The following is a 15,929-nucleotide window of genomic DNA, read 5'->3' as shown; positions in this document are numbered from 1 at the left end:
TCACATTCAACTAGGATCAGTTGCCTACTTTTTCAAAAGTGTTGTCTCACATGTTCCAAAATACAAAACATATATTTCTTACAATATTGTAGGCATTCCCATAACTACTAGTCTAAAGCACAAAGTCCTCTTGTGTTCAAATTTATACACTAAGTTTGTCGATCAGTGGGTTTTCACTGTGATCGTATCAAGTACAAATAAAATAATATACAAATTAAACAATAGAGCCTTAGATGTGTGCATTGACACGGGACTCCTAACTCCCTCTTGACAATTTCACCCTCTATTTTTCAAACCTCTTCAAAGGCACTTCAAACCTCTTCCTCTCTTTTCCGAACCTCTTCCTCTCTTCTTCGAACTTCTTCCTCTTTTTGTTGAATCTTTGCCTGTGGTTTTTGAAGTTCTTCCTCCTTCCTTAACATCTCAATTTCTATTTTCAAAAGTTCTTTTTGTCTTTCTTGACCACTATCTGCCCATTTGAAATAGTTGTAGTGTGGTAACCCCTGTATAAACAAACAAACGACATGCATCGTAAAATATCAAAATTCTGACTCAAACCCAAGTGCAAGTCAAAGTAATTAAAATTTTTTATACCTTTGTATTGTATTTTGAACACCCAAAGAATGACCGGCCTTGGTTTCTCGGCATATTCGATGTTCCAAGAAAGCGGGTGACCCACAAATGCACACTGGCATGTTTCTCAAAGTATGATTAACAAGTGAACCTTTTCTTCAGACAACATGAAGATTTAGGTTGACACAATGGTGATAATATTAATTAATCAACCAAGTTGGTCCTGCCCCACTACTTCTATTACAAGAGGAAGATCATACATGGACTTTCTGCATATGTTTAAGGGCAATAATTAAGAGCCTTAATGTCATGAACAAAAACAGAAATAGAAATTTATTCTTATCCATAAATAATAGACCCAAATCCAAACACATAAGAAAAAAATTTGTAGTGTGTGCATGAATGCAACCTCTAATTATGGGCCATCTCTACATGTTTTAAACCCATATAAACACTCAAATAAATACCCTAAACAAACAAACAGTAACTTGGGTAGTAGCCCTTTTCTGTTCCTCTTCAACTCTAACCCTCTGACCCCCAGCAAGAGAACAGATATTTACACATGCTCATACACCACCTCAAAAGGTACCACAGCCACCTTATAAGCCACCAAAGCAGCAGCTTAAATTGTCTTTCCAGATCCGTCCAAAACAAGGGGAAAAAAAATCTGCAGCAACTAAAACGTGAATCACAAAAGGTTTCACCTTCTATATTCTCTTTACTTATCCTCTAATTTTCTTAAGTTTGTTGGGTAATATTACTAGGTATAAGATGTTCACATCCTTTAAACATTTGAAGTGATGGAGCACAAAATCATAAGTAACAAAAAACAAATCACCACATGAAAAGCTAAAATAAATCTGAAGATAATAAAGAAAGAAAAAACACATATCAAAGAACACAACTCACAAGATTTAAAAACTGTCGTACTTTCATTTTCTTTGCAACCAAATAGGGAAAGGTAAATTATTTACTTTTAAAAACAAAGTTAGACGATCTAAGAAGTCAAATAAAGGTTAAAAACTGCCTACATGAAAGACATTATTATGAGTAAACAATTCTAAAATTCTAACCCACCAGACAAATGTAATACCAAAACTGGACCTCACTGACATATCGAAATGAACAACCCAACAAGAAAAAAAAGAAAGCAAAATAAAATGAAAAAAAGAAAGAAAGGCAAAAGTGTCAAACACGAATTACTATTCATTCTTGTTCATCCATCTATAGCCTCTTTCTGTAGTGTAAAACAAATTATAAAAGCAAAACAAAATAATTAAAAAAAAATTTGGGGCACACCAGCTAGCTGTGCCATGAATGCATGCATATATGCAGATCCATGTCAATGCAGTCAGGTGGCAAAGTTGGTTTTTATTGTTGCAGATAAAAGGGGCTACCTAGTAGTTAGATATTTTTTAAGTTTGTTGTCTTCTTCTTTTCACCAGCTTCTTTTTCTGCACCCTTCCCTGCAATGTGACATATGCTAATTTCAGAAGAATCAATACCTAGCTAGTGAATATGACTTGCCAAATAATGGTGAAGGTATAATTCCAAACAATATAGCATCATATACCTAAGGCAAGCACGTGCAGTACCACACCAGGCTGTACAGGAATATACATATACATACATATATATATGTATATATGTATATGTATGTATGTATAATCACAAGAAAGTAGAGCAGATTGTAATTGCACGTTAGATTGCTTTACAGGCATCCTATAGCTAAAAGCTTCCCCAGATAATATTTATGGAAAGTACTTTCTTATTAGAAAGGGAGAGATAGAGGCAAGAAAGTAACAAGAACAATTAATACTACATGGGTTGGCCAATATGATTCTCTACACAGCATCTAAGCAGGAAAAGAGTTGTTCAACAGTTTCAGGTAGTACTAAGCTACTCAGAGGACAGAATCCAGATTACCTCGGTTATCTTTAACAAGTTATTGTGTGACCATGTTATAAAAAAGAGACTGTTCATGTCGTAAAAGGGGTAAAAAAACATAATGAATGGAATTGTTTCGTTTTATGTTATAACATTCTAGAGAGTCAATACATGTTATTCCCAATTTACTTTTTAAAAACAACCCTCTCAAGTGTTAAGATGATATACCAATACGATATAAGTAAATATTTTTCCAAGACCTCAAAAAATTGTTTAATTTCTTTTTATATAGGAGTGATCGATAAAAGTAGATTATAAAATATAAATTAAATTGTTTGTGATGGCTGAATAGATAAATTAACTATATCTGTTTTGTGTTCAACACAATGCATACATTGAGATGATGAAGTAGGTAACCTAACCAATACCTACAACAGAGTTAAATTCGATTAATTATTTTATGTGTGTATTTATCCCTCACTATTATAAGGTTTGGAGAAACATGCATTGGTCAGTTTCTGCACTTTAATGCATGCTAAATTTCACTTTAAATGATTTCATAACATACCAGAAGAAAGACTCTACTATTACAAATAAAAAAAGTTCAAATTTCTTTACCTTTATATTCTCTTCCACTTTCTCGACTGCCAAACAAGACATCAAAACCAAAACTATTACGTGCCTCAAGATTAAAAAACTTGACATAACTCAATGAATTAATTTTCTCACAGTAAGAAACCTTAAAAAAATCTTGTATATATTAGGGGCTTTTAAAAATGCATCAAATAAAAACAAAAACCATAATTAGATTGCTGCAACAAGTATAGATCGAATAACCAAACCGCAATATATTTAATAGATAATAGATGGAATAACCAAAAGCACCAGATATATATATATATATATATAGAGAGAGAGAGAGAGAGAGAGAGAGAGAGAGAGAGAGAGAGAGAGAGAGAGAGAGAGAGAGAGAGAGAGAGAGAGAGAGAGAGCTGTTAAGCTCGATTTAGGGTTTCCAAACTCCTCGGATCTACATCGCAAAGTCCAAGAACAACATCGATCAAAATTAAAACCAAAGGAAACTGCAATATATCATAGATAATAGATCAATTAACGAAGAGCAGGAAAAGGAGAGAGAGAGATAGCAAGAGAGAGAGAGAGACCTATTAATCTCAATTTAGGGTTTCTCAAACTCCTCGGATCTACGCCACGGAGTCCACGACCAGACAACAATCTTGAAGAAGAAACCACCAGATGAGGAGGAGTACTATAGCATCAGTGTTACGCGAAAGTGAGTGTGGGGGGAGATTGATGGGAGAGGAGATCTCGATGAGGAGTTTCAGACAGGGGAAGGCAAAGACAATACAATTGAGATCGAAAATAGAGGGAAAGGCAAAATGCAATTTCATCTCTTCCCATTTCAGTGAAACGTGACGTTTCATTTAATCACCAAAAGGAAAAGGAAAAGGCGAAACGCAATTCATCCCTTACTGCTTCCGTGAAATGGACTATTTTATTTAATCCACGGTAGTGTTTTTCAAGAGACACAGGTCAAGACTAAAGCTACAAGTCGTTTTACATATTTTCAGTTGTCGCATACATTAAATATTCTTTTATTCATTTTTGTATATGCTTATTAGCTGGCACACTACGATAGGTTTAGTTTGTTAGTCTGTTAGGTGATTCTCTGTATATATGCTCGATAGCAGTCTTGTAAAACAGTAGCTTGAATGGAATCGTAACAGTATTTTTCCTCCATTGACTAGCTCTCTGTGTTTCTCCTTTGCTCAACTGCACCTTCCTTTCATTTTCTTACATGGTATCAGAGAGCCAGCGAGAGCATTTTCAATGGAAACTCCCAGCTCCGAATCCCCCAAGCCTCACTCTGACCCAAAATCAAACACCTCATCTCCATACCTCAACCTCAATGATCCGGCGAATCCATATCGGCTTGATCACGGCGATAACCCAGCCCTAACCCTTGTCACCAATCTTCTTACTACTCACAATTATGCCACCTGGTCTTGCTCGATCTGTCGTGCTCTCCGAGCCAAAAACAAACTTGGTTTTATAACCGAATCTCTCATCAAACCTTCTCAACCCACAGACCCTTTACTTGAGCTTTGGGAGCGCTGCAACGACATGGTCGTGTCTTAGCTCCAAAACTCGATCAATCCTTCTCTCCAGTCCAGCATTCTGTTCGTTGATGATGCTCAAGAAGTTTTGCTGGATCTTCAGGAGCGATTCTCTCAACAAAATGGTCCCCGTATCTTCCAACTCAAAAAGGATTTGGCTGCTCTGCTTCAAGACCATGACCCGGTTAGTATTTACTATGGAAAATTAGAGGCTCTTTGGGATGAACTTTCTGTATATGATCCCATTCCAGCTTGTAATTGTGGTCTTATGAAAACATTGCTGGATCGATCTCAACGAGATTGTGTACTGCAATTTTTAATGGGTCTCAACGACTCCTATACCCCCATCCGAGACCAAATCATGCTCATGGATCCCCTTCCCCCTATCTCTAAGGTGTTTTCCCTGGTGCAACAATAGGAAAAACATCACGAAATGACCTCCCACACCCCATCTCCCGAAACCATGGCTATGGTAGTGAAGAAACCCTACACTCCTTCCAAATTCTCTCCTAAACCAAACCACTCTTTCAAAAAGGACCGTCCCTACTGCAGTCACTGTAAAATTATTGGCCATATTTTTGAGACTTGCTTCAAGGCTGGTAATGCTGAACCACCCCTTTGCACACATTGCAACTTGACTGGCCACACCATTGAGAAATGCTACAAATGGATATCCACCTGGCCACAAATACCACACCAAGCAGCAGCAGGCCTTTGGTTTCCTTGCAAATCAAACATCTCTTTCGATTGCTCATGAATCTGAAGACACCAGTGATGACAAATTTGGATTGACCAAGCAACAATATCAGCAACTAATGGCCCTGATCCAACCTTAGGATTCCCCTATTGTGGCTTCTGTTATCCACTCCAGGAACACCAATCAACCCTCTCTTCATACAGCATCATGTTCCAAAATGTCTGGTACTTTTACTTCTCTGTCTACACGCACACACAGCTCCATAAATGCATCCTCTGTCGATTGGATACTGGACACAGGTGCTACAGACCACATGGCTTGCAGTACCACTTTTTTTTACCACTAACACATCCACTGTTTCTTACCTTGTAAAACTACCCAATGGTCAATCCACCCCTGTCACACACATTGGAACACTTTAGTTAACTAATTCTATCATTCTACATAATGTTCTATGTGTGCCATCATTTTCTTTCAATCTTATTTCAGCAAACAAACTAACCTCTACCCTAAATTGTTGTTTGCTCTTCTTTTCCACTCACTGTTTTATTCAAGACCTACATTCATGGATAACGATTGGGAAGGGTGAGTTCAAGCATGGCTTGTACCACCTTATTTGCTAGGAAGTTCTTCCCTCAGCACTGACCATTTTTCTCTCAACATACAAATACAGCAACAATTCAAATTTTGCTTGTTTTAGTTCCATTACAAATTCTATTTCCAATACTGACCTATGGCATTGTCGCCTAGGCCATTTATCATTTCCTCGATTACAGTTAATTTCAGATCCTCTTGTACACAAGCAAATTTCATCTATTAATGAAAAATATTACAAAATTTGCCCCTTAGCTAAGTTCCATCGTTTACCTTTCCCGGATAGTTCACACTCTTCATCAAGAATCTTTGAGCTCATCCATTGTGACTTATGGGGTCCTTGCTCCACAACTGCACATGATGGCTCAAGGTATTTCTTGACCATTGTTGATGACTTTTCCAGAACTACTTGGGTTTATTTGCTTGCTGCCAAAACCGAAACCAGAAAATGCCTTGAATCTTTTTACAATCTTGTTGAAACACAATTTCAAGTGAAAATTCAAATCCTAAGAAGTGATAATGGTGCTGAATTTAACATGCGCAATTTTTTCAATAAAAAAGGAATCATCCACCATAGAACTTGTGTAGCAACACCTCAACAAAATGGCATTGTTGAGAGGAAGCACCAGCACTTATTAAATGTGGCTCGTGCCCTTATTTTTCAAGCTGGTCTTCCCTTAACTTACTGGAATGAATCCATCCTTATAGCCACTTACATGATTAACAGGCTTCCATCACCCATTTTAAACAATAAAACACCTTATGAGCTTCTTTTCAATAAGAAACCCGAATATGCCCACATGAAGATATTTGGTTGCTTATGCTTTGCCGCAACACTTACCAATAATAGAAAAAAATTTGACCCTAGAGGTCGTGCATGTGCATTCATTGGTTACCCTTTTGGAACCAAAGGCTACAAACTTTTGGATCTCCAAACTAGCACCATTTTCATTTCAAGGGATGTTTCTTTTCATGAATCCGTTTATCCTTTTCAAACACCTCCCTTCCCTCCTTCAACTATCTCACCTATCCCCATTTTCTCTCCTCCCTTAGTACCTTTCTCTACTTTCCCAACTTCCAATCCTACTACTCACATATCTTCTTTTCCTTCACACTCTACCCCTCCCACTGGCCCTGCTGATCATCCTACTACTCCCATATCTTCTTCTCCTTCACACTCTGCCCCTCCCATTGTCCTTGCTGATTGTCCCACTTCCTCACCAACAACTTCCATCATTCCCATGCCTACTGCCCCTGCACTTCGTAGGTCAACCAGAAACAAAACTGCCCCTCAATATTTGAAGGACTTCCACTGCAAACAAGTCAGGCTTGTCTCATCTCAACAATCAGCTTCCACAACAGATCCTTTATTAAATGGTAAGTTCTTTTCTCTCTCTGATTGCTTATCTTATAAGCATTTTAACCCCTCTTTTCAAGCTTTTTCATCATCCATTTCCATTCAAACCGAGCCCACTTCATACACACAAGCAATTAGAGATCCTGAGTGGAGAAAAGCCATGGATGCTGAAATTGAAGCTTTGGAAAACAACCATACTTGGACCATCACTGATTTGCCTAAAGATAAACAAGCAATCGGTTGTAAGTATGTCTATCGCATTAAATTCAAATCTGATGGTACTATAGAAAGACTTAAAGCCAGACTTGTAGCTAAAGGCTACACCCAACAAGAAGGCATCGATTATGATGAAACTTTCTCACCCGTTGCAAAGCTTGTAACTATTAGATACCTTCTTAGTGTTGTTGCCATCAAAGGATGGTATTTACATCAATTTGATGTAAATAATGCATTTCTTAATGGTACCTTGCATGAAGAAATTTACATGAAGAAACCCCTGGGATACACTAAGGGTGCACCAAACCAAGTTTGCAAATTGCTTAAAAGCCTCTATGGCCTCAAACAAGCCTCAAGACAATGGAACTCTACACTTACTTCACCCCTCATTGCTTTTGGTTTCATCCAATCAAAGTCTGACTACAGTTTATTTACCAAGCATGAAGGGGACAGTTTCATTGCTTTGCTGATTTATGTTGATGATTTTCTGGTTGCTAGCAATTCCATAGATTCCATTGCTTCTCTAAGAACTTTTTTGAGTAGCAAATTCAAGATTAAAGACCTTGGCTGTCTCCATTATTTTTTGGGTTTGGAAATTGCTAGATCTTCCCAAGGTATCCACATTTGTCAAAGGAAATATGCCTTAGACATTTTGGCAGATTCGGGAATGCTTGGATGCAAACCTCTTAGACTACCTATGGATCAACACTTCAAGATAAGTAAATTTGATGGCAACCCACTTCCTGATCCTAGTCTATTTCGAAGGTTAATTGGTAGGTTATTGTATCTCACAATAACCCGCCCAGATATATGCTTTCCTGTTCAGTTATTAAGTCAGTTTATGGATCAGCCTTCTTCCTCACACCTGGCAGCAGCTTATCAAATTTTGAGATACATTAAAACTGCACCTGCTCAAGGTCTTTTGCTCCCATCTTCATCTCAAATTCAACTTACAGCTTATTGTGACTCAGATTGGGCCTCTTGCCCAGATTCTCGTCGATCTACAACAGGTTATTGTGTTTTCTTGGGTCAATCTCTTATTTCTTGGAAGTCTAAGAAGCAAACGGTTGTCTCAAGATCATCAGCTAAAGCTGAGTATCTCTCCATGGCTACCACCTGCTCAGACTACGCGCCTGCATTCTGAGTTTTCCAGTAACATTCCTCTTTTTTTATCTCTCTCTTCCCGGAACTCTCTCTCCCTCTCACTCACAATTTCTCTTCCCTCCAGCCATCGATGCATAGAGCACTCTCACACTTCTTCCTCTCCCAAAAACAACCCTTACATTAACACCCATCCCAAGCAATCAAACCAAGAACTAACTCCTTCGAACACCACCATACCACCATACCACCACCACACGACCACAGTCCCACTTCCTCCACACCGACAGATTCCCCACACCCACTCCACTACCATTGAGCCATGTTTCAACAAACAAAAATCAGCACATTGAGAAACCCAACCGATTAGAACACCCTCACACCTAGCCCACCACCATACAACGCAAACAACCCAATTCGATCTCCAACCCTGGCAGCCTCCAACGAATACCATAACAACTGCACGAAGACCACCATGCTAGAAATCAGCGCTCTTCCTCCATGCTAGCAACTTCCCCTCACCCACTCCACCATCACCATGCCGCTGTTTCCGCAAACCAAACAAAGAAACCCCCCAACACCAAGAGCCACCATGACTGCACGACCAAATCTGCCCAGATCCATGGAGTTTTTCCTCCATCTCGAGTAGCACCACTGTGAACAAGCTCACACCCTCACCATCACCATCAGTCGCCGATAACACCCACTCCCTCTTTGATTTGCTTCCCTCCCTCTCTCTTTCTCTCTGTCTCTCTCTCTCTCCCCCCCTTTTCTCCATGCCAACATCACCCTTCTCCCTTTCTCTGATTTGCAATTGATAAACTCACCCTTTCCTCTCTCCCTTCGGTCCTTAGGTATAGTGGTCTGAGTAGCACCGCCAGTTACTACCCTTTTTTTAATTTTTTTTTTTAAATCTATCAATATACTTAAAATCATTTTGTTAAAAAAAAAAATGTGAGCGGTACAACTTGAGAGTAGCTTTTTCTTTAAGTATATCCTAGCTTGCCCACCTTCGTGTGAAATTTCCAAAATGCCCTCCAAATATTGAGCTGAATATAAGTGGGCCTTAGAGCCTTTAGCCCATTCGGTCAAGGGAGATCGCTTTTTAATAAAGAGTATTGATTTACGAGAACTCCGTCCCAAGGAAGGTTAGATTGTTTTAGGAGTTTTGAGATTTTTAGGTTTGAAGGAATAATAGGGTTGTGTGATCAATTTACGTTGAATTTGAGTAACATATATATGGAGTATGGTTTTTACATTTAAATTAACAATTAGTTTTGTGCAGTTATATTAATCTCAATATTTGGAAAAGGTAAAGATTGGGTTTGTGAAATAGTTGTGGTTGATGTATAGTGTGAAGTGATGGGATTAAATTTGTAGTTTGTATTGTGATTGGACATTGTGCGAAGTGATTGAATGCCACGGGAAGTGTTGGCATGTAGTATGAAGTTGTGACGTAGTGTTCATTTTGCAGATTTTTTTGAGCAAATGTTGGGAATTTCAATAGTTGTTTGATAAGGCTCAAATGGTATATGTGGTGGTATGAATGAATGCGGGTTGTTTTTTTTTTTTTTTGGAGGTGGTGAATTTATGTTAAACGAATAATAGATGGATTGAGTATGACTATATGAATGGCGGTTTTAAGAACATTTTCTGTTATGGTCATGTATTGGGCACAGGTTTCATTTGCATTGGATGTTTGAGTATGAAATTGTTCTAAAATTTCTCGATTATGTTTAATGTTGGACTATGCAAACTAGACTACTTGTGTTGAGGTGTTACGATGTATAGGCTTTAGTTTGAAGAACTGTCTTGAAATGTGGGGGCTAAATGAGGGAGTTGGCCGGAAGTGAAGTTTGAAGAGCATGATGATGACGTGGATTTCTAAATGGATAGATTTGTATATATTAAATGTATTGAGTATGGATGAAACTTGTAAAAACAAATGAGTGCTTGAAATGGGTTGAATGTTAGTTTTAGGTGATAAAAGAGGTAGGGAAAGGGTACAGTACGTGTAAATTAATTGGTTGCATGTCTGGACAAATTTGTGTACTTTGAATATATTCTATATGGATGGAGATTGGAAGAACAAGTGCATACTTAAATGGCTTGTATGCTGATCTTATAAAGGGGCATGCTACATGTGTATATTTGGTGGATTGTGCGTGAATATATATATATATACACATATATGTTTGGTTTGGATTGTAATATGTTTGTATGTAAGGAAGTGAATTGGAGCTTGAGTTTATGTTGGATTGGATTTTTATGAAATAAGGCAGGCCTATGTAATTATGGTAGTTTAGTTTTATGTTAAGTATGTAAGATCTTATAGCGTGGACAGACTTATGAATTTGAGGTCAAGTGATTGTACCGATTTGTGCTGTATTGATTTTAAGTGATATACAGATTGGTTTGTTGATGAGATTAAAATGTGTTGTATTTGAATTCTTGGGCAAAGAAAGATACGGATGTTTTGCATTTGTGTTGGGCTCAAGTGAGTAGCAAATAGAGTATGTGTGCTTTGTATTGTGGAATCTTTGGGTGACAAAGTTATCACTACAAGAAAAAGGACTTTTTGCGGCTAATTTTATTTCCGGCGATAGAATTATAGTCGCAAAAATCCGATTTTTAAATTTTGGTAAATTTTTTGTGTCAATAATAAAAGTAGCCGCAAAAAGAAGTCTTTTCCAGCTATTTTTGTTCGCCGGAAAAAATATAGCCGCAAATAACCCGTTCTGTAAAACAAAATTGTCATAACAAAATTTCCGCCGTTAAAAAAGTTTTGTTACGGCGACTTTTTGTATTATTAAGTCGCCTTAATAGATTTTCTACACTTAATCCTCCCGCCCCTTATTTTCCCACGCGAACCCATTTTCCCTCGCTCTCTCTCTCTCTCTCTCTCTCTGCACAGGGGTTTTGTTTCACTGGTAGCCGAGCCGTGTTCTCGCCACCGCATTCTCGCCGTCGTCTCGCCGCCGTCTTCTCACCGGTGAGTTTCTTTTATGCTCCATCACTTTCTCTCGCTCTCTATCTCTCTCTGTCTCTCTCTGTAACTCATTTGTTTCTGAACATCCAAATCAATCGATCGTATCGCTTGTAATTTTGGGGTTGATAGATGTATCTAGTTTAGTTGTTTTACGTTTTGGTCTTTGATTTTAAAATGTACCTCTCGTTATTTAGCCATATGGATTGTCTAGTTTGCTTATAAAAGGGGAAAAAAGGGTAAATAAACTGAGACCCACGGTGTTGTATCTCTTCCTCCCTTTCGGTTGCTTTATGGTTGTGAAGATATTTGGTTGTCAATGGTTCTAAAGATTTCTAGTTGGATGGTTTGATTTGGACAATGAGTGTTTCTCTCTAATTTTATTCGTTGTATGGGTATTTTAATTCGTTCCAATATATAGCAAAAGCATTTCAACCCAACATTGAAACTGTATCAGGGGCACTCTACTCGGATCAGTAAATATATTAGGGTTGTTTTAGTCCATGATGGGATCTGTAGAAAGGTAGTCTAGGCTAAAGACATCACCTTGGATTCCTACAGGCTGAGATACAAAGATTTGTGATTATTAACCTGAATTTGGCTCAGTTGGGTTGGGTTGGGTGTGCATTGGGTTTTTCATTAGTTGAGGTTTAAACTTGACTTGGGTTGGATTGGATTGCGCCTAGTCTTGATATCATGGACACATTGAGAATTGAAGGAATGTAGTTTACTTGTCCAGTAGTTATACCTCTTAACATCAGTTGCTTTATTCCTCAAAATACCAAACCAATTGATTCTTCACATATAACTTGATTTGATTTGAAACACTCACCAACATATTATTCCATTACTTAATATATATATATATATGTATAAATAAACTACTACAAGCAAAGCTAATTCCTTATGTGAGTAAGAATCCTTGATTTCCTTATCATTTCACCCAACAGGGAAAGCAAAAAGCCCTCTTATAAAACCCATGGAGGGAATTAATTCAATGTGGTGCTGAAGTTGACATATAAGGCCAAAATGACACCCATTGATCTCTTGAAATGTACCTCTCGTGATTTTAAAATGTACCTCTCGTGATTTTGGCTTTTGGCTTATTCAATGATAAAGGATCTGTGAATATTTTTAATTTCTACACATACTCTAATCCTTGGATCCTCATGTGTATGCTGGTTGTATTTAAAATATGTGTCATCAATTAATATAATTAATGACAATAAAAACTTAAATTCAAAGTAGCATGAATATAGTCCTATAGACTAATAATATAACTTGTAGAGTTCTGAAACTGGAAGCATGCTACTTCAAATATAGATATACAAACACGATGACTAGAAACTATTATTTTCTAGTCAAGGTACAAAGGAAGATGTGAACAAAAAAAAAAAAAAAAACTGGACAGACCTACAATAATCTTTAGATTACTATAAAAACATCTTCTGTATTAATTTATATATATATATGTTTTTGTTTTTCAAAGTGTACAACATGCTTGCCCAAACAGCGCCGAGTTGCAAACTATGCCCGTTCGTCCAGTTGGCCTGGTTTGGGAGAGTACAAACTAGTGAATTTGTGTGCATAGCTTTTTCATATTAACTTATGAAAATACACCAGATCAGATGGGGTTGAGGGGCATATTTAGAGAACATCCTAACATCGTTCATACTGGAAAATCACACTTTTTGAGGTGCTTCTTCTATCATAATTAGTTCCTCTTCACAATGAACTTCATAATTAGTTCTATCATAATATGTTATATCTATATATAACTAGCTAACTATAGATAGTTTAATTATGACACACATAAGTAGTACTGCATGCATCCTTGTTTGAAACTAATTTTGGCTATATATGTACATATTTGACTAACTTTCACTCAAATTTACATAGTGGCCGCTTGACGATCAAGCGATAATATTCCATATTTCAAGCGATTAATTAAATATTTCAAACCCCAAGTAAATATAAATTAGAAATTAAAGTTCAAATAGGTTGAAGAGTTCTATACGTACATTTACTAAATCTTTCAAGTTTCAGAAGCTACCTGCACGTAATTATTGCAGGTATAATATTCTAAAATATGTGTTAGACCAATTAAGTACTAGTATTAATCCAAGGTAAGCGTGCTAGGACAATATTTATATATATATAAATATCCCTATAACAAATTTTGCAAGAATAGCTGGCTATGATCTATCTCGGTTGTTTCCAACTTCGTATATGCAGAAACTGATCAGGAATATATGTTGAATATGAGACAAGAAATGAGAAAAAGTATGATTAATTAATTAGACTTCTCTCGTAATTATTAATAACTGATAGATAGCTACTTGTTCCTGTGTAGCTAGGCTTTTAACCTAAAAAGTGTATCAAAAGGCTGAATTACTTTGGGTGTCCTGTTTTTAGTACTCATCGACATTGGTGGGGTGAGTAGCTTTATATAATTGAGCTATATGTAAAAGATCATAAGTCTGACAGATGGGCAAATTCCCCTAATTCTACTGAATGGGTAGCAGCTTATACTTGAGTTTTTGCATTTGGTTCAGATCCTTGAGTTTTTTTTCTGCTTGTGGAAGTCTTTAGTCTCTTCAAACATCTTCCATTTCTTTTCTCCTTGATTATACACTTGATTTTGTTCTCCTTTAATACACTCTTGATTTTGTTCTGATTATCCCTAATTTTCTGCTTTGAATTTATATAATCTTCTTCTAAATTTTTCTTTGTAAATCATTTGGGCATCCTTTCTGAAAATTTAATGCTCTTTCATTTAGTCTTCTGATATTCATTTATTTGCTGTGACTACTGGCACTAGATAAATTAATTGAATCTTGACTATATATTCATGCATGGAAAACCCATTTATAACGATTTTTTGTATGCACATAGACCAACTTAGTTAATATTCAGATTAATATTTTATTTCACTTTCTCAGTAATATGTTTCAATAATACTACTTGCCACGTTGGATTTTTCTGAAATGGAGTTTACTGTGATCAGAATCCAACAGTCACAAAAACGAATCACCCTGTTGGCTGATTCCAAATAATTTGTAGGAGAAATCTTTAGATCAAGAGAATGCAGTACAAGTATATTGTTCTATTTCTATCTCTCCCACTTTTTCCTCTTCCCACTTTTTTTTTTTTATTGTTCTTACCAACTGACTTAACCTATGATTTACGTGGCATTGTGCATGTGGTCATTCCTTATTAAACAACTCTTGCACCTCTACTTAGTTAAGGATGGACAAGAGTTGGATGCAAATCACTGATAGATTTGGATCTAGGGAATATGCTAAAGGAGTGAAGGAGTTCCTTACCTTGGCCCAAACTTATGCTACAAGTGAGGAAATTCGTTGCCCATGTGTCAGATGTTCAAATAATTACTTCCTACCAATAACCCAGGTAGAGAGACACTTGTTTATTAAAGGTATTGACAAGAATTACACGGCATGGATTTTTCATGGTGAACAAGAAGATTTAATCATAAGTGATGATGGTGATAATGTACATGATCCTGATGAAGAGGATGACTTCATTGATGACGTTGATGTTATGTTACGAGATATTCGGGTTGGGGGATTTCCTGATGTTCCCATAAGCGATTCATTCCATGCTACGGGTTCCACATCGGTCGATACCTTTTCTGATCAGACTTTTGACCAACTGTTGGCTGATTCCCGGCGTCCTCTTTATGAACGTTGTACAAAGTATTCTAAACTATCATTCACTGTCAAGTTGCTGCACATTAAAACACTTGGTGGTTGGAGTGTAAAGTCTTTCGACATGCTTTTACACTTGTTGAAGTCAGCTTTTCCCAATGCCCTTTTGCCAAATTCATATCAAGAATCACGTAACTTGGAAAAAGGGCTGGGCTTTACTTACACCAAGATACATGTTTGTCTGAATGACTGCATACTTTATTGGAGGGAAAATGTGGATAAAGATGAGTGCCCGAAATGTAAACTTTCAAGGTGGAAATTCAGCAACACTAAGAAGAGGCGAATTCCTCAAAAGGTTTTAAGACATTTTCCGTTGAAGCCAAGGTTGCAGAGATTGTTTATGTCACAAAAAACATCAGTTGATATGCGGTGGCACAAGGATCAGCGTGTCATTCAGCAAGATATTCTAAGTCATCCTGCTGACTCTGAGGTGTGGACGGCATTTGATCAAGAGCATGCTTGGTTCGCAGAAGATCCAAGAAATGTCAGGCTTGGTTTAGCTAGCGATGGTTTCAACCCATTTAATAATTTGGCTAAGCCTTATAGCGTATGGCCAGTGATTCTTGTCCCTTACAACTTACCTCCGTGGTTGTGCATGAAGGATCCATTTTTTATCACTTCACTCTTGATTCCTGGACCAAGATCACCAGGAAAT

At 37.2% G+C, this 15,929-nt stretch overlaps 1 protein-coding gene and 1 long non-coding RNA gene across 5 annotated transcripts; one reads left to right on the top strand and one right to left on the bottom strand.

Moving 5' to 3' along the window:
* On the bottom strand, positions 1-3,906 carry LOC122317441. 4 transcript variants are annotated; one of them, XR_006244472.1, is made up of 3 exons: positions 3,624-3,906; positions 595-2,039; positions 1-503 (listed from the first exon to the last, which is right to left on the bottom strand). It is a non-coding gene; the product is annotated as an uncharacterized LOC122317441 (long non-coding RNA). The 4 variants fall into 4 exon arrangements; XR_006244473.1 differs by having other exon boundaries at positions 595-1,240; positions 3,624-3,894; XR_006244471.1 differs by having other exon boundaries at positions 595-842; positions 3,624-3,880.
* A 402-nt stretch (positions 3,907-4,308) lies between these two features.
* LOC122316138 lies at positions 4,309-5,013 on the top strand. Its single transcript, XM_043132673.1, has 2 exons — positions 4,309-4,605; positions 4,699-5,013. The coding sequence occupies exons 1-2, from the start codon at positions 4,309-4,311 to the stop codon at positions 5,011-5,013; spliced, it is 612 nt and encodes a 203-aa protein (XP_042988607.1).
* The last annotated feature ends 10,916 nt before the right edge of the window (positions 5,014-15,929 follow it).

Source organism: Carya illinoinensis, chromosome 7 (assembly GCF_018687715.1).
Source record: "Carya illinoinensis cultivar Pawnee chromosome 7, C.illinoinensisPawnee_v1, whole genome shotgun sequence".
In the NCBI taxonomy this organism is placed as follows: domain Eukaryota; kingdom Viridiplantae; phylum Streptophyta; class Magnoliopsida; order Fagales; family Juglandaceae; genus Carya; species Carya illinoinensis.
This window is presented reverse-complemented; position numbering and strand designations above follow the sequence as displayed.